Source organism: Oryctolagus cuniculus, chromosome 12 (genome assembly GCF_051225735.1).
Source record: "Oryctolagus cuniculus isolate XC-2025 breed Fujian yellow rabbit chromosome 12, ASM5122573v1, whole genome shotgun sequence".
NCBI lineage: Eukaryota > Metazoa > Chordata > Mammalia > Lagomorpha > Leporidae > Oryctolagus > Oryctolagus cuniculus.
The window spans coordinates 63,839,688-63,855,667 of NC_142878.1; the positions used below are offsets into that span (position 1 = coordinate 63,839,688).

Here is a 15,980-nt window from a genome sequence, read left to right on the forward strand (position 1 = left end):
AACTCCAGCTTGGTCTCCCACAAGGGTGCAGGGACTCAAAGGCTTGGGCCATCCTCCACTGCTTTCCCAGGACATTAGCAGGGAGCTGGACAGGAAGTGGAGCAGCCGGAACTCCAACCAGTTGCCCATAGGGGTCCTGCTTGCACCATAGCATGGCCCCAAGATTCAGGTTTGCCAAGGCCTGCACGGGTCCCTCGGCTGCTTTCACAGGCCTGGTCTCTCCTCCCTCGCCGCCACCTCCAAGGTACATGCCGTTTTCATTCCGTGGAAAGTTAAGAAGTAATAGAGCTAGGGAGGAAGGGGGCTCTGAGGCTGCAAGGGCAAGGCTAGAATTAACCTCAGGGCTGGAGCAGTCCCGGGGGTGGTGTGGGAGGACCGGGAGGCCAAATGAAGCCACAGGCCCGCTCCGGGGGCCGGGCCGCGGGCTTGACTCTGTCCGCACTCACCACTTGTCCCGGGGGGCGGGGGCACGAGGTGGAGACTGCCAGGGGTCCAGGGGTTCACGATACAAGCAGAGGAGCTACCCGAGTCTGGGAGCACCAAAAGGATGCAGTGTGTGTGGGTGTGTGTGGGTGTGGGTGGGTGGTGTGTTTGTGGTTTCCTTGCTGGCCTGGGCATGCATGAGTCGCTTACATGTGGGCAGGCCTGGTCCACATGCTGGGAAGTCAGCGCTGCTCCTAGCCGGCTGCCCAGGATGCCGCACTCAGATCCCGCTTCCTCTTGCCGGGATCCTCCCTGCACAGCCACTTCCGGCTCCAGCGCTTGCCCCGAGCTTGGCCCTGGAAGAAATGTTTTCCAGCGTGCTCTGAGCTGAGCCCATGGCTGTGACTTAGCACCTTGCCCTTGAGATTCTGTTCCTGAGGGAAGCTCAGCTCTGGGGTCAGACACAGTGGACCTGCACCCACAGCGTTTCAGTGGGAGGCAGGAGCAGCCGCTCCCAGGGGTGGGGGTGGGGTGGGTCCCTCCCAGCCCCTCTGTGCCAGGCATTTACGAGGGTCTTGTCCCAGCCGTGCGACTGCGCTGGGGCTGGGCTGTGGGTTCAGGTGGCCTGAACCTGGTGAAGCTGCAGCCCAGGGTCCAGGGAATGGGGGAGAGTTCCTCAGCCTTTTTATTTGTGAAAGTAGTAGAACAGTCTCTCCTGTGGTTAACTAGTAAACGTGCTTGGTCTTAGTGCAAATACAGTAACCCTGGTGATTCTGGGCGAAAGGTATTTGGAAATTCCTGGCACGAGGCAAGGTTTCTGTAAGTCTGAGATTGTATCAAGGTATCAAATGCCCAGGGTAGGTGTTTAATGTAATGATAAGACACCCAAATCCACATCAGAGTGCCTGGCTCCAACACCTGACTCTGGCTCCTGTCTCCAGCTTCCTGCTAATGCACACCCTGGGAGGCAGCCATGACCACAATGGCTCAAACACTTGAGTCTTGGCCGCCCATATGAAAGACCCAGATGGAGTTCCTGGCTCCTGTGGGGAGCAACTCGGACTAGACTAAGTTACTGGAATTAAGACTTATTCTATGCATCTGCTCTCCCACAATATGGCGCTGGGAGAGAAGAAAACAGCTTCTACACAGCTGCCTCCAGTTCAGCCAATACACTGTAGGACTTGCTCCTGATTGGAGGAGAGCAGCGTACTCGGCGTGTGGGCAGCCGAGTTGGGATTGGCGGAGGAGGACTATAAAGGAGGAGAGAGACGGCATGCACCAGGAACATCTAAGGGGAACATCTAAGGGGAACACCTGTGCAGCCCCCGAGAGAGCCGGCCGGCGGTGTGCCGCTCCCCTGCGGAAGTCGGGAATGTGGCCAGGGGGAACTGCCCTTCCACGGAGGTGGAAGGGACGGTAGCCAACCCGGGAAGAACCAGCAGCAAACCCGGGGAGAACCGAGCAGACGAAAGAACAGCGCAGGGTCCTGTGTCGTTACTCCATGAAGACGGGGAGCGACATAATGGTGCCGTGACTCGGATATGAAGCCTAGGCAGGGCTTAGTGTCGTTCCTCCACGAAGAGGGGGAGCGACATAATGGTGCCATGACTCGGATAGGAAACCTAGGAGGGAAGAAACGGGAAGAAGTGGAAAATACCGGAGAGAGAGACTAGCGAAGAGCCTAGGGGAAAGCCGGACGAGAAAGGTGCTGGAAGAAGCTATTGAAAGCCTAGGCATAGACTTGGATACGGACTGTGGGAAAGAAGTTAGGATTTAAAGTGAAAGTAAGAAGAAACTTAGACTCAGATACGGACTGCAGGTTGAAAGTGAAAGTGAAACCTATAAGAAACTTAGACTTGGATACGGACTGTGGGGAGAGGCCAGGAGAAATGAGGGAGGAATATTGTTGGAAGAAAACTTAGGGAAACATACCGGGTAGAGAAAAATGTTAGGGAGGATGAAGCCGCGAGTGCAGGCCGAGGCGGAAACAGAAGCCAGCTTGGAATTCAAGTCACCCCGGGGAGCAAGAGGCGAAGATCTGGAACCAGAGACGTGGGCCGCCAGGTTGGAATTCGCCAGGTTAGTCCGGGGAACTTGGATTGAATACTAGTGGCGGAGACGTAAGCTACGCTGTGTGACTCGCGGAAGCCGCCGCGTGCAGAGAGCGCACGGGGCGTGAATAGATAAGGAATGCGGGGCTGGCGTGAGGCCGTGGTGCGGGCGCGAAGTGCGTGGAGACCACGGAGCGTGCGCGCAGAGCCGGGAACCTGCCGGCGGGGCGAGGCGCTGGGAAGCCGCGCAGAGCCGTGAAGCTGCCGCGGGGCGAGGTGCCGAGAAGCAGCCTCGGGGCGGGCGCCGGGAAGCCGCAGGGATAAGAGAAACAGAAGTTTAGAAGTAAAATGAGAGAAATAGGAATGCTGGAAGATAGAAGTAAAATGGGAGAAATAGGAATGCCCGGAGATAGAGAAATAGAGAAATAGAAAGGCCTCCCCACAATACTGCAATGAGAAGGCTTGGATTCAGTCTGCCTGATTAGTGAGGCGATGAGCACCTGCGGGCGGCTAGCAGCTTATGCGCCGCAGGTCACCGAAGACAGGCACGTTATCAACACCAATAAGTCACCCCACAACATGGCAATGAGAGAGCTTGGATTCGGTCTGCCTGATTAGGGCGGTAAGCACCAACAGGCGGCTTGACCAGAGTATGAGCTGCAGGTCACCGAAGATAGGCATGAATCAACACCAATAAGCCTCCCCACAATATGGCGCTGAGAAGGCTTGGATTCGGTTTGCCTGATTGCTAGGTTTTGTAAGCACCTGCAGGCAGAGCAGAGCATGCGCTGCAGGGCACCGAACACAGGCACACATCAGCGCCTAAAAACCTCCTCACAACATGGCGAAGAGAGGACCCGAATTCGGTTTGCCTGATTGATAGGACTTGTAAGAACCTGTGGCAACTCTAGCAAGTAGAGCAGAGTGTGTGCTGCGGGACACCGAAGACAGGCGTGTATCAACGCCAAAAAATAAAAAGAAAGGGGGATCTGTGGGGAGCAACTCGGACTAGACTAAGTTACTGGAATTAAGACTTATTCTATGCATCTGCTCTCCCACAATATGGCGCTGGGAGAGAAGAAAACAACTTCTACACAGCTGCCTCCAGTTCAGCCAATACACTGTAGGACTTGCTCCTGATTGGAGGAGAGCAGCATACTCGGCGTGTGGGCAGCCGAGTTGGGATTGGCGGAGGAGGACTATAAAGGAGGAGAGAGACGGCATGCACCAGGAACATCTAAGGGGAACATCTAAGGGGAACACCTGTGCAGCCCCCGAGAGAGCCGGCCGGCGGTGTGCCGCTCCCCTGCGGAAGTGGGGAATGTGGCCAGGGGGAACTGCCCTTCCACGGAGGTGGAAGGGATAGTAGCCAACCCGGGAAGAACCAGCAGCAAACCCGGGGAGAGCCGAGCAGACGAAAGAACAGCGCAGGGTCCTGTGTCGTTCCTCCACGAAGACGGGGAGCGACATAATGGTGCCGTGACTCGGATGTGAAGCCTAGGCAGGACTTAGTGTCGTTCCTCCATGAAGAGGGGGAGCGACATAATGGTGCCGTGACTCGGATATGAAGCCTAGGCAGGACTTAGTGTCGTTCCTCCATGAAGAGGGGGAGCGACATAATGGTGCCGTGACTCGGATATGAAGCCTAGGCAGGGCTTAGTGTCGTTCCTCCATGAAGAGGGGGAGCGACAGGCTCCCAGCTTCCACCCGGCCTAGCCCTGGCCATTGTGGCCATTTGTGCAGTGAACAAGCAGACACAAGCTTTCGGTGGGTCTCTGTCTCTCAGCCTCACCAATAAATAAAATGACAATACATTGACATTTGCATGCTGATTAGGCCAGTGGGTGGGATGCCCACATCCCATATCTGAGAGGCTTTGCTCTCCCTGCCAAAAGTACAGTGAAATCAATATAAATTTAAAAAGAATGGTGAAAATCAAAGTAGTGCTTTTAGATAAATTAATCCTCATTCCCACCAGAAAATCCCCAAAATAGACTTTAATTTGGCAAAGATTTGGTATGTTTTCATATGAAAAGGCATTTTATTAGTGTCATATTTCTGTACCATATATTAGTGAATACCAGAGAGTGTTATTTGCTTAAATAACAAATGAGGCACAGGAGTAACATTTCTCTTTGATTCTCTGAGGGCCTCAGTATTATCCGTGTCGGAGGAGCGGGTTCTCACGTGTCTGTGCCGCTGTCCACGGGGATGCGCCTGGTGCTTAGCAGTGAGGAACATTTCCCTAAATTGCCCTCTCCCAGGTCTTACTCAAGGTGCTCCCCTCTTCCTCCTGCTATGTTCTGTGTCTCTTCCTGATTACACGCAGGATCTGGCTGAGGGACCGACTTTGTGTGCCCCTGAGGAATGTCCCCCAAGGGGTGGTGTCACACAGTGGTCCTGCCATGCCATCAAAGCCAGCTCTGCTTTGGGATTCCAGTCTGTTGAGAGCAGGGACTATGTAGATTTATGAAAAACACAATAAAAAGCCCCATTTGGATAGGAAGTGTTTCAAGACAGTGCTCTTTGATATCACCCATTTTATTTATTTATTTATTTATTTATTTATTTATTTATTTTGACAGGCAGAGTAGACAGTGAGAGAGAGAGAGACAGAGAGAAAGGTCTTCCTTTTGCCGTTGGTTCACCCTCCAATGGTCGCCATGGCCAGCGTGCTGTGGCAGGTGCACTGCGCTGATCCGATGGCAGGAGCCAGGTGCTTCTCCTGGTCTCCCATGGGGTGCAGGGCCCAAGCACTTGGGCCATCCTCCACTGCCTTTCCGGGCCACAGCAGAGAGCTGGCCTGGAAGAGGGACAACCTAGTGTGCCGCCACTGCAAGGCAGAGGATTAGCCTATTGAGCCACGGCACCGGCCCTAATATCACCCATTTTATTGCTACTACTGTCTGGGTGTAGCAAGATGCTTCGAAGATAAATTGTCTTTAAAAATCTGCTTGTGGATATATTAACTTTCATCCCTGTGTAACGGCTGCTCACTGTGGGTTTGCCATCTTGTCTCCTGCTTTTTGCATGGATTTTGAATGATCCAGTTGGAGTCGTGAACAGTTTTGTAGTCTGGCTTTTTCCACTTAACGTTAGTTATAACCTATTTTGCACACTGCCACACATTTTTTGTAGTTATTGCTTCAGTGATGGGAAATGTTCTATTATGTATCATGATTTATGTTATGTTGATGGTCACTTAAGAGGAAGAAGGGGATTGATATGATTGACATGAACTCTGGAGCAGATGCTGCCCGCCACAGGGACCGACTGTGCACAGGCAAATATCTTACGTGTCCCTACTGATCCCACTGTTCCCTAGGTGCTGTTCTAGAGTCCTAGGAACACGTCAGCAGATTAAGTAGACACAATGGGGCTTATTTCTAGCTGTGAGGGAGATGTACAGAAAAGAGTGTACATGGTGCAGGTGTTTGGCCTAGCAATTAGACACTGGTTAGTCATGCTCTTGACCCTCACCAGAATGCCTGGGTTCAATTCCCAACCCTTGCTCCTGACTCCCACGTCCAGCAAAAGCAGACCCTGGGAGGCAGTGGTGATAGCTCAAGTCATTGCGTCCCTGCCACCCAAGTGGGAGACATGAACTGAATTCCCACTTCCTCACTTGGGCTTGACCCTATCTCGACTGTTGTGGGTATTTGGGGAGTAAATCAACAATGGGAGCCCTATTTATTTGTCTCTCAAATAAACAATAACAGTAAGATTAAAAAAAGACTATCCATAATCAGAAAACTTCATATTATGTTAGAAGGTGCCAAGTAATATGGAAAAATGGAGCCGTGCAAGGAAAATAAGGGGGTGCTGGGAGAAGGGGTGTTTCCACTTTAAATAGAGTAGTCTGGGCAGAGCATATTGAGAAGGTAACATTGGAGCAAAGACTTGGAAGAGATGAGAATGGCCCATGAATAACAGATAAAATGACTTTTGTGATGCATTTCAGCTATGCCACAGGAAACAGCCGTGAGAAGAGCTACAATCCTAATTTTGCAAAGATAAATTCCAAGGAGAGACTAGATCAAAATTGCATGGTTGAGGTGAAAGATGACTTAGGGGCTGGTGTCGTGGCATAGCAGGGTAAGCTTCCACCTGTGACGCTGGCATCCCATATGGGTGCTAGTTCAAGGCCCAGCCACTCTACTTCCAATCCAGCTATCTGCTAATGCTCCTGGGAAAGCAGTGAAAGATGGCCCAAGTCCTTGGGCTCCTGTCTACGTGAGAGATCTGGGAGAAGCGTCTGACTCCTGGCTTCTGCCTGGCCCAGCCCTGGCTGTTGCAGACACTTGGGGAGTGAACCAGTGGATGGAAGATCTCTCTCTCTCTTTCTCTGCCTCTTCCAATCTCTATGTAGCTCTGACTTTCAAATAAATAAGTAAATCTGACAAGAAAAGGAAAGGAAAATGACTCATTCCATAAATATCATTTGTTGCACCAAACTAATTTTGGGGCAGGCAAAGGAGCCATCTTCTTTACACAGCAGGTACTAAGCAAGTGATGCACTCGCTGCTAAAGACAGCACTGCTGAAGGCATAGGAGAGCTTCCAGTAACCCCACCGATGACAGCCCTGTGTTCAGTGACTGGGAGAAGGCGTTGCAGGTGTCAGGAGGATGTGAGTCAGGATTGACGTCTAGAGACGACTCTGCAGAAACAGGCTTGATGTGGTCCAGACGACCTTGGCCGCCTGTCTCACACAACTGACAGAAAGTCCTTCTCTTCACACTTTCACACCTTTGCTATTTGCAAATAAAATGTAAATCGAGTAGGCAGGATCATTATATTTGTGAATTTTTATTTTTAAAAAGATTTATTTATTTGAAAGTCAGAGTTACACAGAGAGGAGAGGCAGAGAGAGAGAGAGAGAGAGAGGTCTTCCATCTGCTTTTCACCCCCCAGAAGGCCGCAATGGCTGGAGCTGTGAGATCCGAAGTCAGGAGCCAAAGCTTCTTCCGGGTCTCCCATATGGGTGCAGGGGCCTAAGGACTTGTTCCATCTTCTGCTTCTTTCCCAGGCCATAGCAGAGAGCTGGATCGGAAGTGGAGCAGCTGGGTCTCGAACCAGCGCCTATATGGGATGCCGGTGCTTCAGGCCAGGACATTAACCTGCTGTGCCACAGCGCTGGCCCCTGAATTTTTATTTTTAAAAGATGCTTATTTTTGAAAGAGTTAGAAATAGGGAGAGACAGAGATCTTTAACCCACTGGTTCACTCCCCAGATGGCTGCAGTGGCCAGTGTTGGGCCAAGAGCTTTATCCAGGTATCCCATGTGGGTGGCAGGGGCCCACGTACTTGGGTCATCTTCTGTTCCTTTTCCAGGCCAGGAGCAGGGAACTAGATTGGAAGTGGAGCAGCCTGTATGGGATGTACCTGTATGGGATGCTGGTGTCACAGGTGATGGCTTTAAAAACTATGCCACAATGCAGGCCTCTATATTTGTGGAAAAAATTTTTTTGACAGAAAGAGTTAGACAGTGAGAGAGAGACAGAGACAGAGAGAAAGGTCTTCCTTCCGTTGGTTCACTCCCCTAATTGCCGCCATGGTCGGTACTGCGCTGATCTAAAGCCAGGAGCCAGGTGCTTCTTCCTGGTCTCCCATGGGGTGCAGGGCCTAAGCACTTGGGCCATCCTCCACTGCCTTCCCGGGCCACAGCAGAGAGCTGGACTGGAAGAGGGGCACCGGGACAGACCCCAACGCTTCAACCGGGACTAGAACCCAGGGTGCCGGCACCGCAGGTGAAAGATTAGCCTAGTGAACCACAGTGCCGGCCTATATTTGTGAATTTTTTAAAACAAAAGAATTACATGAGATCAGCTTCTAAATACATAGTCACACTTTCTCACACAGTTACATTTTCTTTCTTATTTGAAAAGCACAGTTACAGAGAGATGGAGAGACAGAGAGAGAGAGAGGTCTTCCATCTGTTGGTTTACTCCCCAAATGGCTGCCACAGCCAGGACTAGGCCAGGCCACACCCAGGAGCCAGGAACATCTGGGTCTCCCAAGTGGCTGGCAAGGACTTAGGGACTTTGGCCATCGTCTGCTGCTTTCCCAGGAGTGTTAACAGTGAACTGATAGGAAGTGGTGCAGCCAGGACTCGAACCAGTGCCCACATGGGATACCTGCACTGCAGGCTGCCGTTTAACCCACTGAGCCACAGCATCAGCCCCTAAAATATAATCTTTCACAACTGATTTGCTTAATACATAATTTCCAGCTTAAATGGCTTTTGCTTTTTGTAGAACGTTTCTCTCATAAATACATAAGCATAATTTCAATGAAATGATTTATCCAACTGAAGTATATGAAGGAAGCTTAATATTTAAAGTATTTCTTTAGAAATGAAAACTCAGTTTTTGAAGTAAATGCCTCTTTGCAAAGCTGTTTTGTAGATGTGGATTGGCTTTTTGTTTACTGAGTTTTCTTAGTGTAAAGCACCCACACAGTGTGACAGTTTCTAAAATGTATTCAGACTTTCTGTGGAGCAGGTGTTCGGCTTAGTGGTTAAGGCGCGGGTTAGGGTACCCACCTCTCATATTGGGATGCCCCAGACCCACTCCTGAATCCAGCTTCCTGGACGTGCGCCCTGGGAGGCAGCTCAAGTAGGTGGGTCCTCACCACTCACATGGGGGACCTGGACCGAATCCCTGGCTCAGCCGCGATCCAGTCGTGGTTGTTGCAGGAATTTGGTAAGAGACCCAGCAGATTGGAGTTTCTTGCTTGCTCGCTCGCTCGCTCTCTCCCCCTCTCTCCCTCTCTCCCTCTCTCCCCCCTCCCCACCTTTCTCTGTCTGCCTCTTACTTCTCAAATAGATAAAAATTTTAAACAGATTTGTTGAAATTGAATTTAAGCTTCGTTTATTAAATTTTTTTTCTGGGTACTAACGGAAATTTTGTCCAAAATGTAAAGTATGGACCAGCACCTATTATATGCTATCATTCCTACTAGAATGTATGCACAGAGGTCCATATGTGCATAGAATATCCCTGGGCGCTCACACAATGAGCAGGTGATAGCATCTGTCTCCCCGGAGAGAAACAAGATGACTGGAAGACAAGGAAAGTGGGAGACATTGCTTTCATCGCATACCCCTTTTCAGAGTACTTTAAAAAGTCTGTGGAAAATGGAATTAAAAGATAAGTTTATTTTGCTGCAAAAATAAAAATGAAGTCCATGCATTTTCCACAAAGTTTTTGAAGATCTTCACATATCTCCTTTATAAATATTTATTTATTTATTTTAAAGACAGAGTCACAGAGACGCAGAGACAGAGAGAGAGGTCTTCCATGTACTAGTTTACTTCCCAAACAACCACAACGGCCAGAGCTGGGCTGATCCGAAGCCAGGAACTTCCAGGTTTCCCACATGGTTGCAGGGGCCCAAGGACTTGAGGCATCTTCCCCTGCTTTCCCAGGCCATAGCAGAGAGCTGGATTAGAAATGGAGTAGCTGGGACTTGAACTAGTGCCCGTATGGGATGCTGGCACTGCAGGCAGCAGCTTTACCCGCTATACCACAGCACCAGCCCCACACGTGCACCAAATGCCCATCCCCCACACGTGCCCAAATGCCCACTGCACCAAATGCCCATCCCTCAAACTTAATTGTTACCACAACAGAAAAGGATAAATTAATCTTTAATCAAAAAGGGGGGGGGGAGGGTGACCCTGTGGTGCAGTGGGTTAAAGCCTGGCCTGCGGTGCCAGTATCCCACATGGGCTCCAGTTTGAGTCCCGGCTGCTCCACTTCTGATCCAGCTCTCTGCCATGGCCTGGGAAAGCAGTAGAAGATGGCCCAAGTCCTTGGGCCCCTGCACCCGCGTGGGAGACCTGGAAGAAGCTCCTGGTTCCAGGCTTCAGATCAGCTCAGCTCTGGCTGTTATGATCATTTGGGGAGTGAACCAGTGAATGGAAGACCTGTCTCTGTCTCTGTCTCTCTCTGTCTCTGTCTCTCTCTCTCTCTCTCTCTCTCTGTATGTGTGTGTGTGTGTGTCTACCTCTAATCTGTAACTCTTTCAAATAAATAAAAATAAATCTTAAAAAGAAAAGTTAAAGCACAGCAGTTTGAGTACAATTGTATAGTCAGCAAAATGACTCTCAAGGTAAACAGCCAATAAGGGCACTGGGGCACACAGACAGGTCTGGGAAGTGTTGCCTGGTCCGGGATGACGCCTTGCTCCTAGGTTCTCCCTTCAGATGTAGGCCAGGGTTTTAAAGGAGATGGACTTGCAATGCAGCCTCTGTACGTGACTTTGTCAGATGGGGACCTCAGCTCTGCCTTCACTAAGTCCACTATATCCACTCCTCAAGATGACCTCTTAATTTTTTAAAAATAGAAGCTTCTGAACATGATGCTTCTTAGATGAGCCAGGTAGAAACACGTAATTCACACACGGCAAAATATAAAGAGTAAACTAATACATGGAAAATATTCTATCTCAGGGGCCAGCGCTGTGGCGCAGTGGGTTAACGCCCTGGCCTGCAGTGTGGGCATCCCTTATGGGCTCTGGTTTGAGACCTGGCTGCTCCACTTCCAATCCAGCTCTCCACTATGGCCTGGGAAAGCAGTATAAGATGGCCCAAGTCCTTGGGCCCCTGTACCCATGTGGGAGACCTGGAAGAGGCTCCTGGCTCCTGGCTTCGGATCAGCACAGCTCTGGCAGATGCGGCCAATTGGGGAGTGAACCAGTGGATGGAAGACCTCTCTCTCTCTCTCCCTCCCTCCCTCCCTCCCTCTCTCCCCCTCTCTCCCCCTCTGTCTTCTCTGCCTCTCCTCTCTCTGTGTAACTCTTTCAAAAAAAAAAAAAAAAGAGAGAGAGAGAGAGATACCTTAGTGATCTTCAGGGAGTACAAGGGCCTGGTGTGACTCCTTGTGTTTGTATCACCGGCTAGGGTGTGACGAGCCTGGCTGGCTCTTCTGTGAAGCATTGTTGGTTCACAGCGAACATATCGATGTCTTTTGACCCGGTGTTCCCATTCCCGGGAATGTATCCGAGGAGACTTCTCAAGGGAGAGGAAAAGCTCTGTGGACAGTGTTTGTAGCAGCTGTGTCCACTGTCTAAGAGAATGCCCTGAACGGGGCGGCTTCCGCAATAAGCAGCCTCCCCACCCTGCAGGCTAGAAGTCCAAGATTAGGGGGCCAACAGGGCCAGGTCCTGGGAAGGCCTCTTCTCTTCTGGGTTTCAGACTTTTGAATTCTCACTGTGTCCTCACGTAGCAGAGAGAGCAAGCTGGCTGGCTGCCTCTTCCCATTCATGAGGGCTCCACTCTCACGATGAATCGCCCCACACTTTCCACCTGCAGAACTATCATTCTGAGATTAGTGTTTCAACATATATTTTTTTTAAAAGTCATGTTTATTTATTTGGTAGGGAGATAGAGTTGCCATCCACTGGTTCACTCCCCAAATGACTGCAATGGCCAAATTTGGGATGAGATCGAAGGGAATGCAATCCAGGTCTCCCATATGAGTGGCGACTGCTTGAACCATCACTGCTGTCTCCCAGGCTCTGCCTCAACAGGAAGCTGGAGCCAGGAGTTAGAGTTGGGACTTGAACCCAGGGACTCTAATGTGGAACATGGATGTCTTAACCAGCGTCTTTATCCATTCGGCCAAATGCTCACCCCGACAAATGAATTTGGGAGGAAATATGCTGTTTATTGCAGCATCAAAATAAAGAGACTTGGAGTCAGGTATCTGGGTTTGAGGACTTGACTTTGGGATGTGCCTCTTGGTAACTCTGTGTTCTTGGAAAAGTGACTGGATTTTCCCGAGCCCGTGGCTGCTGGGATGGAGGGAGAGAAGGTCCTGGGGGACAGGATGTGGCAGGAGCTTGCCCACTAAGCCAGGCACTCCAGGCTCTGTGCGTCAGCCGGAGGAACGCTGCAGGTGTTTGATCAGTGCTGGGCGTGGGGCAGGTTAGCGGGCAGTGGCATAGAAGATGAGTGGAGCGGAGGAGCGTGGGGAGGTGGGGAGTCCACTTAGATGGCTTCTGTGCAGCCTGCGTGAGAAGCAATGCCTAATTAAATGAAAGAGCCCAAATTGTGCGGGCGCCTCGCGGGGGATGAGCCATTATCACAAATCTCCAGCCTCCCTAGGGCATCTGATTTATAGTCTGCCCTGAGCAGAAATATTACAGAACAGCGCCTTATATTCGGAAAACCCTTTACGGTTCAAAAAGTGCTTTCATGTGCGTGATCTCGTTTGATCTTCTACGGTGATTACGGGTTGATATTCGTGAAGGGGCGTCCCAGATACTGAAATCAGACCTATGGGCCTACAATTTCCAGGGCCTGCCTCTCTGCCTTCCTCCACGCAGCTTCCTTTTTGCCGCCTGTAGGCATTTCATGGCTCTTGATTTCATTTCACTGAAAAACATCCTGCCGAGCACCACCGTGGCAGGCTCCTTGCTGAAGGCAGGCGAGCCCTCCGTGCACGCATTTGGTTTATTTACTCATTCGCTCCTGCTTCTCTGGTCGCAGAGGAGTTTCCCGTGTTCCGCCATATGCTGCCCTGTGAGGCTCTGTGCACGCAGTGACAGCCCACGAGGGGGCCTGTCCTTGCTGTCCTCCCTCCCTTCCCAGGAAGGTCACACAGACCCAATCCCCAAGGCGAGCTGTGCGGCTCTGGACCCAGGAGGTCTGGGACCCCGGTCTCTGCTCCAATCCAGGCGTCCTTCCTCGGGCTTGCCTGGCTTCCAGAAGCGCCCAGGAGCAGGCCTGAGCAGTAATTAAGACTGTGCTCGGTTCCACCTCACGCAGCACAGCTGCAGCCGGGGAGGCAGGAAGGAGGGAAGATGGGAAGGATGCCCTCGGCTGTCTCCCCGCTCACTCGCTCACTCAGAGCCTGTGTGCCAGGCGCTCCAGAGGGCAGCAAAGGGGGTGGGCAAAGCTGCAGGAGGAGGGCACAACCACAAGCGCAGGCTGCCCAGGGCCACGCAGGGCCTTCAGCTGCCAGCCGCGGTTGCCACACCTACCCCATGCCACATGGGTGCCAGTGGCCCAGCCGCTCCTCCCAGAGGTGTCGGTTCTTTCAACCTGGCGTTGGCCAGGTCGGCACGATGGGGCTGTGGTCCAGCAAGGAGGCGGGGGCGTGACAAATCTCCCCCACTATTCACTACCATGCAAGTGTGCATGTGGCCTTGGGGGTGTCTGGAACCCTCTCTGGTCCCACCTGTGACGGAGGTGGCCTCTCTCAAGGAAAGAGTGTGACGGCAGTGACTAAGGCTCAGTGAGTATCTAGGAGCACGCCCCTCTCCACTCCACAGAGCACACCCTCCCCCAGAGAGGCAGATGTGCAAACCAAGCCATGACTGCTATGGTAGTGACATGAGAATGTTCTAGAAGGCCACATAGTCACCTAGGGTAGACTGAGGAGGCTTCACTTGTATGGTGGGATTGGAGTTGAGCCTTGAAGTTACAAGAGGAACTTTCCAGAAAAGATGTTTCAGGGAAAGGGAACAGTGAACAAAGCCAAAAGCGTGGAAGAGTGGGTGGCCTGTTGCAGCCCAGTGAGCAGCCAGGAGATGGAGCGGAGCTGGCCCAGAGCATGTGTGCAGAGAGGCAGCCGTCGAGTCATGGGCCTGGCAGGAGCACTGCAAGGTGACTCAGATTTCCTGCTCACCCCTCTCGGACGCCGGACACTGGGGCGATGCTTCTGGACTTCGGCAGAACCCCTGGGGAGCTGTCCCAGCTCGAGGTGCTGAGCTAGAGGGAAGGGTGACAGAGATAGGCAGGGCTGCAGGGAGGGGCTTAGGCCGAACAAAAACGAAGGGAATCAGCCCTGGGCCCCAGCGCACTCCTGAGTCCCACCAGGGAGCCGCCTGCAACCAGCAGACACAAATGGTGCAGACTGAGCATCCCGAGGCCCGGGATGGAAGCCGGGACTCGTGCACAAGGCCGCAGAGCTCTGAGAACACCCACCCTCTGCCCACTGCCCAGGCACCTGCAGGTCTCTGGAAGCAGGCAAGAGGCAGCGGTGTCTGGTGATGGTTCTATAGTGGCAGGACTGGGGAGTGACAACGACCAACTCTCAGAGACCCTCCGCTCTCCACCTGTGAGTCACAGAGAGGAAGGTTAGTGTCTCAAAAACGCTGCCTCTTGAGTGACACTCAAATAGATCTCATCAGCGCTCATTCAGATAGCCTCATGACCACGGGGTCTGCTGTCCCCTCTCCTGCCACTATCTCCTTTCCCTATCTGGGGGTGGGGGTGCGGGCATGAAGACAGTTTGCTGAGGGGATTTTGGTTTCCTTATAAAAGAAACCCTGGAGCCAGCGCTGTGGCCTAGTGGGTAAATCTGCTGCCTGCAGTGCCGGCATCCCATGTGGGTGCTGGTTTGTGTCCTGGCTGCTCCTCTTCCGATCCAGCTCTTTGCTATAGCCTGGGAAAGCAGTAGAAGATGGAACAAGTGTTTGGGCCTCTGCACCCACCTGGGAGACCCAGAGGAAGCTCCTGGCTCTGGCTTTGGATCGGCATAGCTCCAGCTGTTGTGGCCATTTGGGGAGTGAACCAGTAAAGGGAAGATCTCGATCTCCTTCCTCCCTCCCTCCCTCCCTCCCTCCCTCCCTCCCTCCCTCCCTCCCTCCTTCTCTCTCTGCCTTTCTAATGAATAAATAAATCTTAACAGAAAAAAAAAAAAAGCCTACATGGGTGGGCATTTGGCACAGTGGTTAAGATTTGCTTGGGATGCCTGTGTCCCAAATCAAAGTACCTGGGTTCAAGTCCTGGCTCTGCTTCCAATCCAGCTTCTTGCCATTGTGCACAATGGGAGGCATCAGGTGATGACTTAAGTAGTTGGCTCCCTGCCACCCACGTGGGAGACCCAGACTGAGTTCGGGGCTTCTGCCTTCTGTCCAGCTCTGCTGTGGGCATTTGGGGACTGAACCAGTAGATGGAAGTGCTCTCTCTCTCTCCCTTTCAAATAAATGAGAGGGAGTGAGGCCTCCACGTTCCGTACTCACCTGCGAGGTGTCCTGCGCGGATGGGAGTGATGTCCGAGAAAAAGCAGCTGGTAGACTTGGGTCTCCTCGAGGAGGATGACGAGTTCGAGGAGTTCCCTGCTGAAGACTGGGCTGGTTTAGATGAAGGTGAAGATGCACCTGTCTGGGAGGATAACTGGGATGATGACAATGTCGAGGATGACTTCTCCAATCAGTTGCGAGCTGAACTGGAGAAACATGGTTACAAGATGGAGACTTCATAACTTTCAGAAGAAATTTTGAAGTAACCTAAACTTGAACTGTTGACTAAATTCTAGGATGGAGAACCCAGGATCTGCTTGGATTTATTTTTGTTTTTGTAGCACAAGAAAAATAAATGTTTTGCTCTAAAAAAAATAAAAAATAAATAAATAAATGAGGAAAAAGTAGTTTTTTTTCCTTAAATAAAGAGCCAGAAGAACGCCTGTGATGCCAGTGTGTCAAGTCTCCCGCCTCTTGGCTAGTGAGTCCCTCCCTTCCTGTCTTTCCTGAATGTAGACTTGCAGGAGACAG

At 51.6% G+C, this 15,980-nt stretch overlaps 1 protein-coding gene and 1 long non-coding RNA gene across 2 annotated transcripts; one reads left to right on the top strand and one right to left on the bottom strand.

The window, feature by feature from the left end:
* Positions 1–12,124: 12,124 nt before the first annotated feature.
* LOC149123084 (uncharacterized) lies at positions 12,125–14,547 on the bottom strand. The gene is made up of 2 exons (XR_016218546.1): positions 14,432–14,547; positions 12,125–14,193 (listed from the first exon to the last, which is right to left on the bottom strand). It is a non-coding gene; the product is annotated as an uncharacterized LOC149123084 (long non-coding RNA).
* An 860-nt stretch (positions 14,548–15,407) lies between these two features.
* On the top strand, positions 15,408–15,843 carry LOC108178368 (26S proteasome complex subunit SEM1). The gene has a single exon (XM_017348399.4). It carries the CDS (start codon positions 15,470–15,472, stop codon positions 15,689–15,691), a length of 222 nt encoding a protein of 73 aa, XP_017203888.2. The 5' UTR covers positions 15,408–15,469; the 3' UTR covers positions 15,692–15,843.
* Positions 15,844–15,980: the final 137 nt, after the last annotated feature.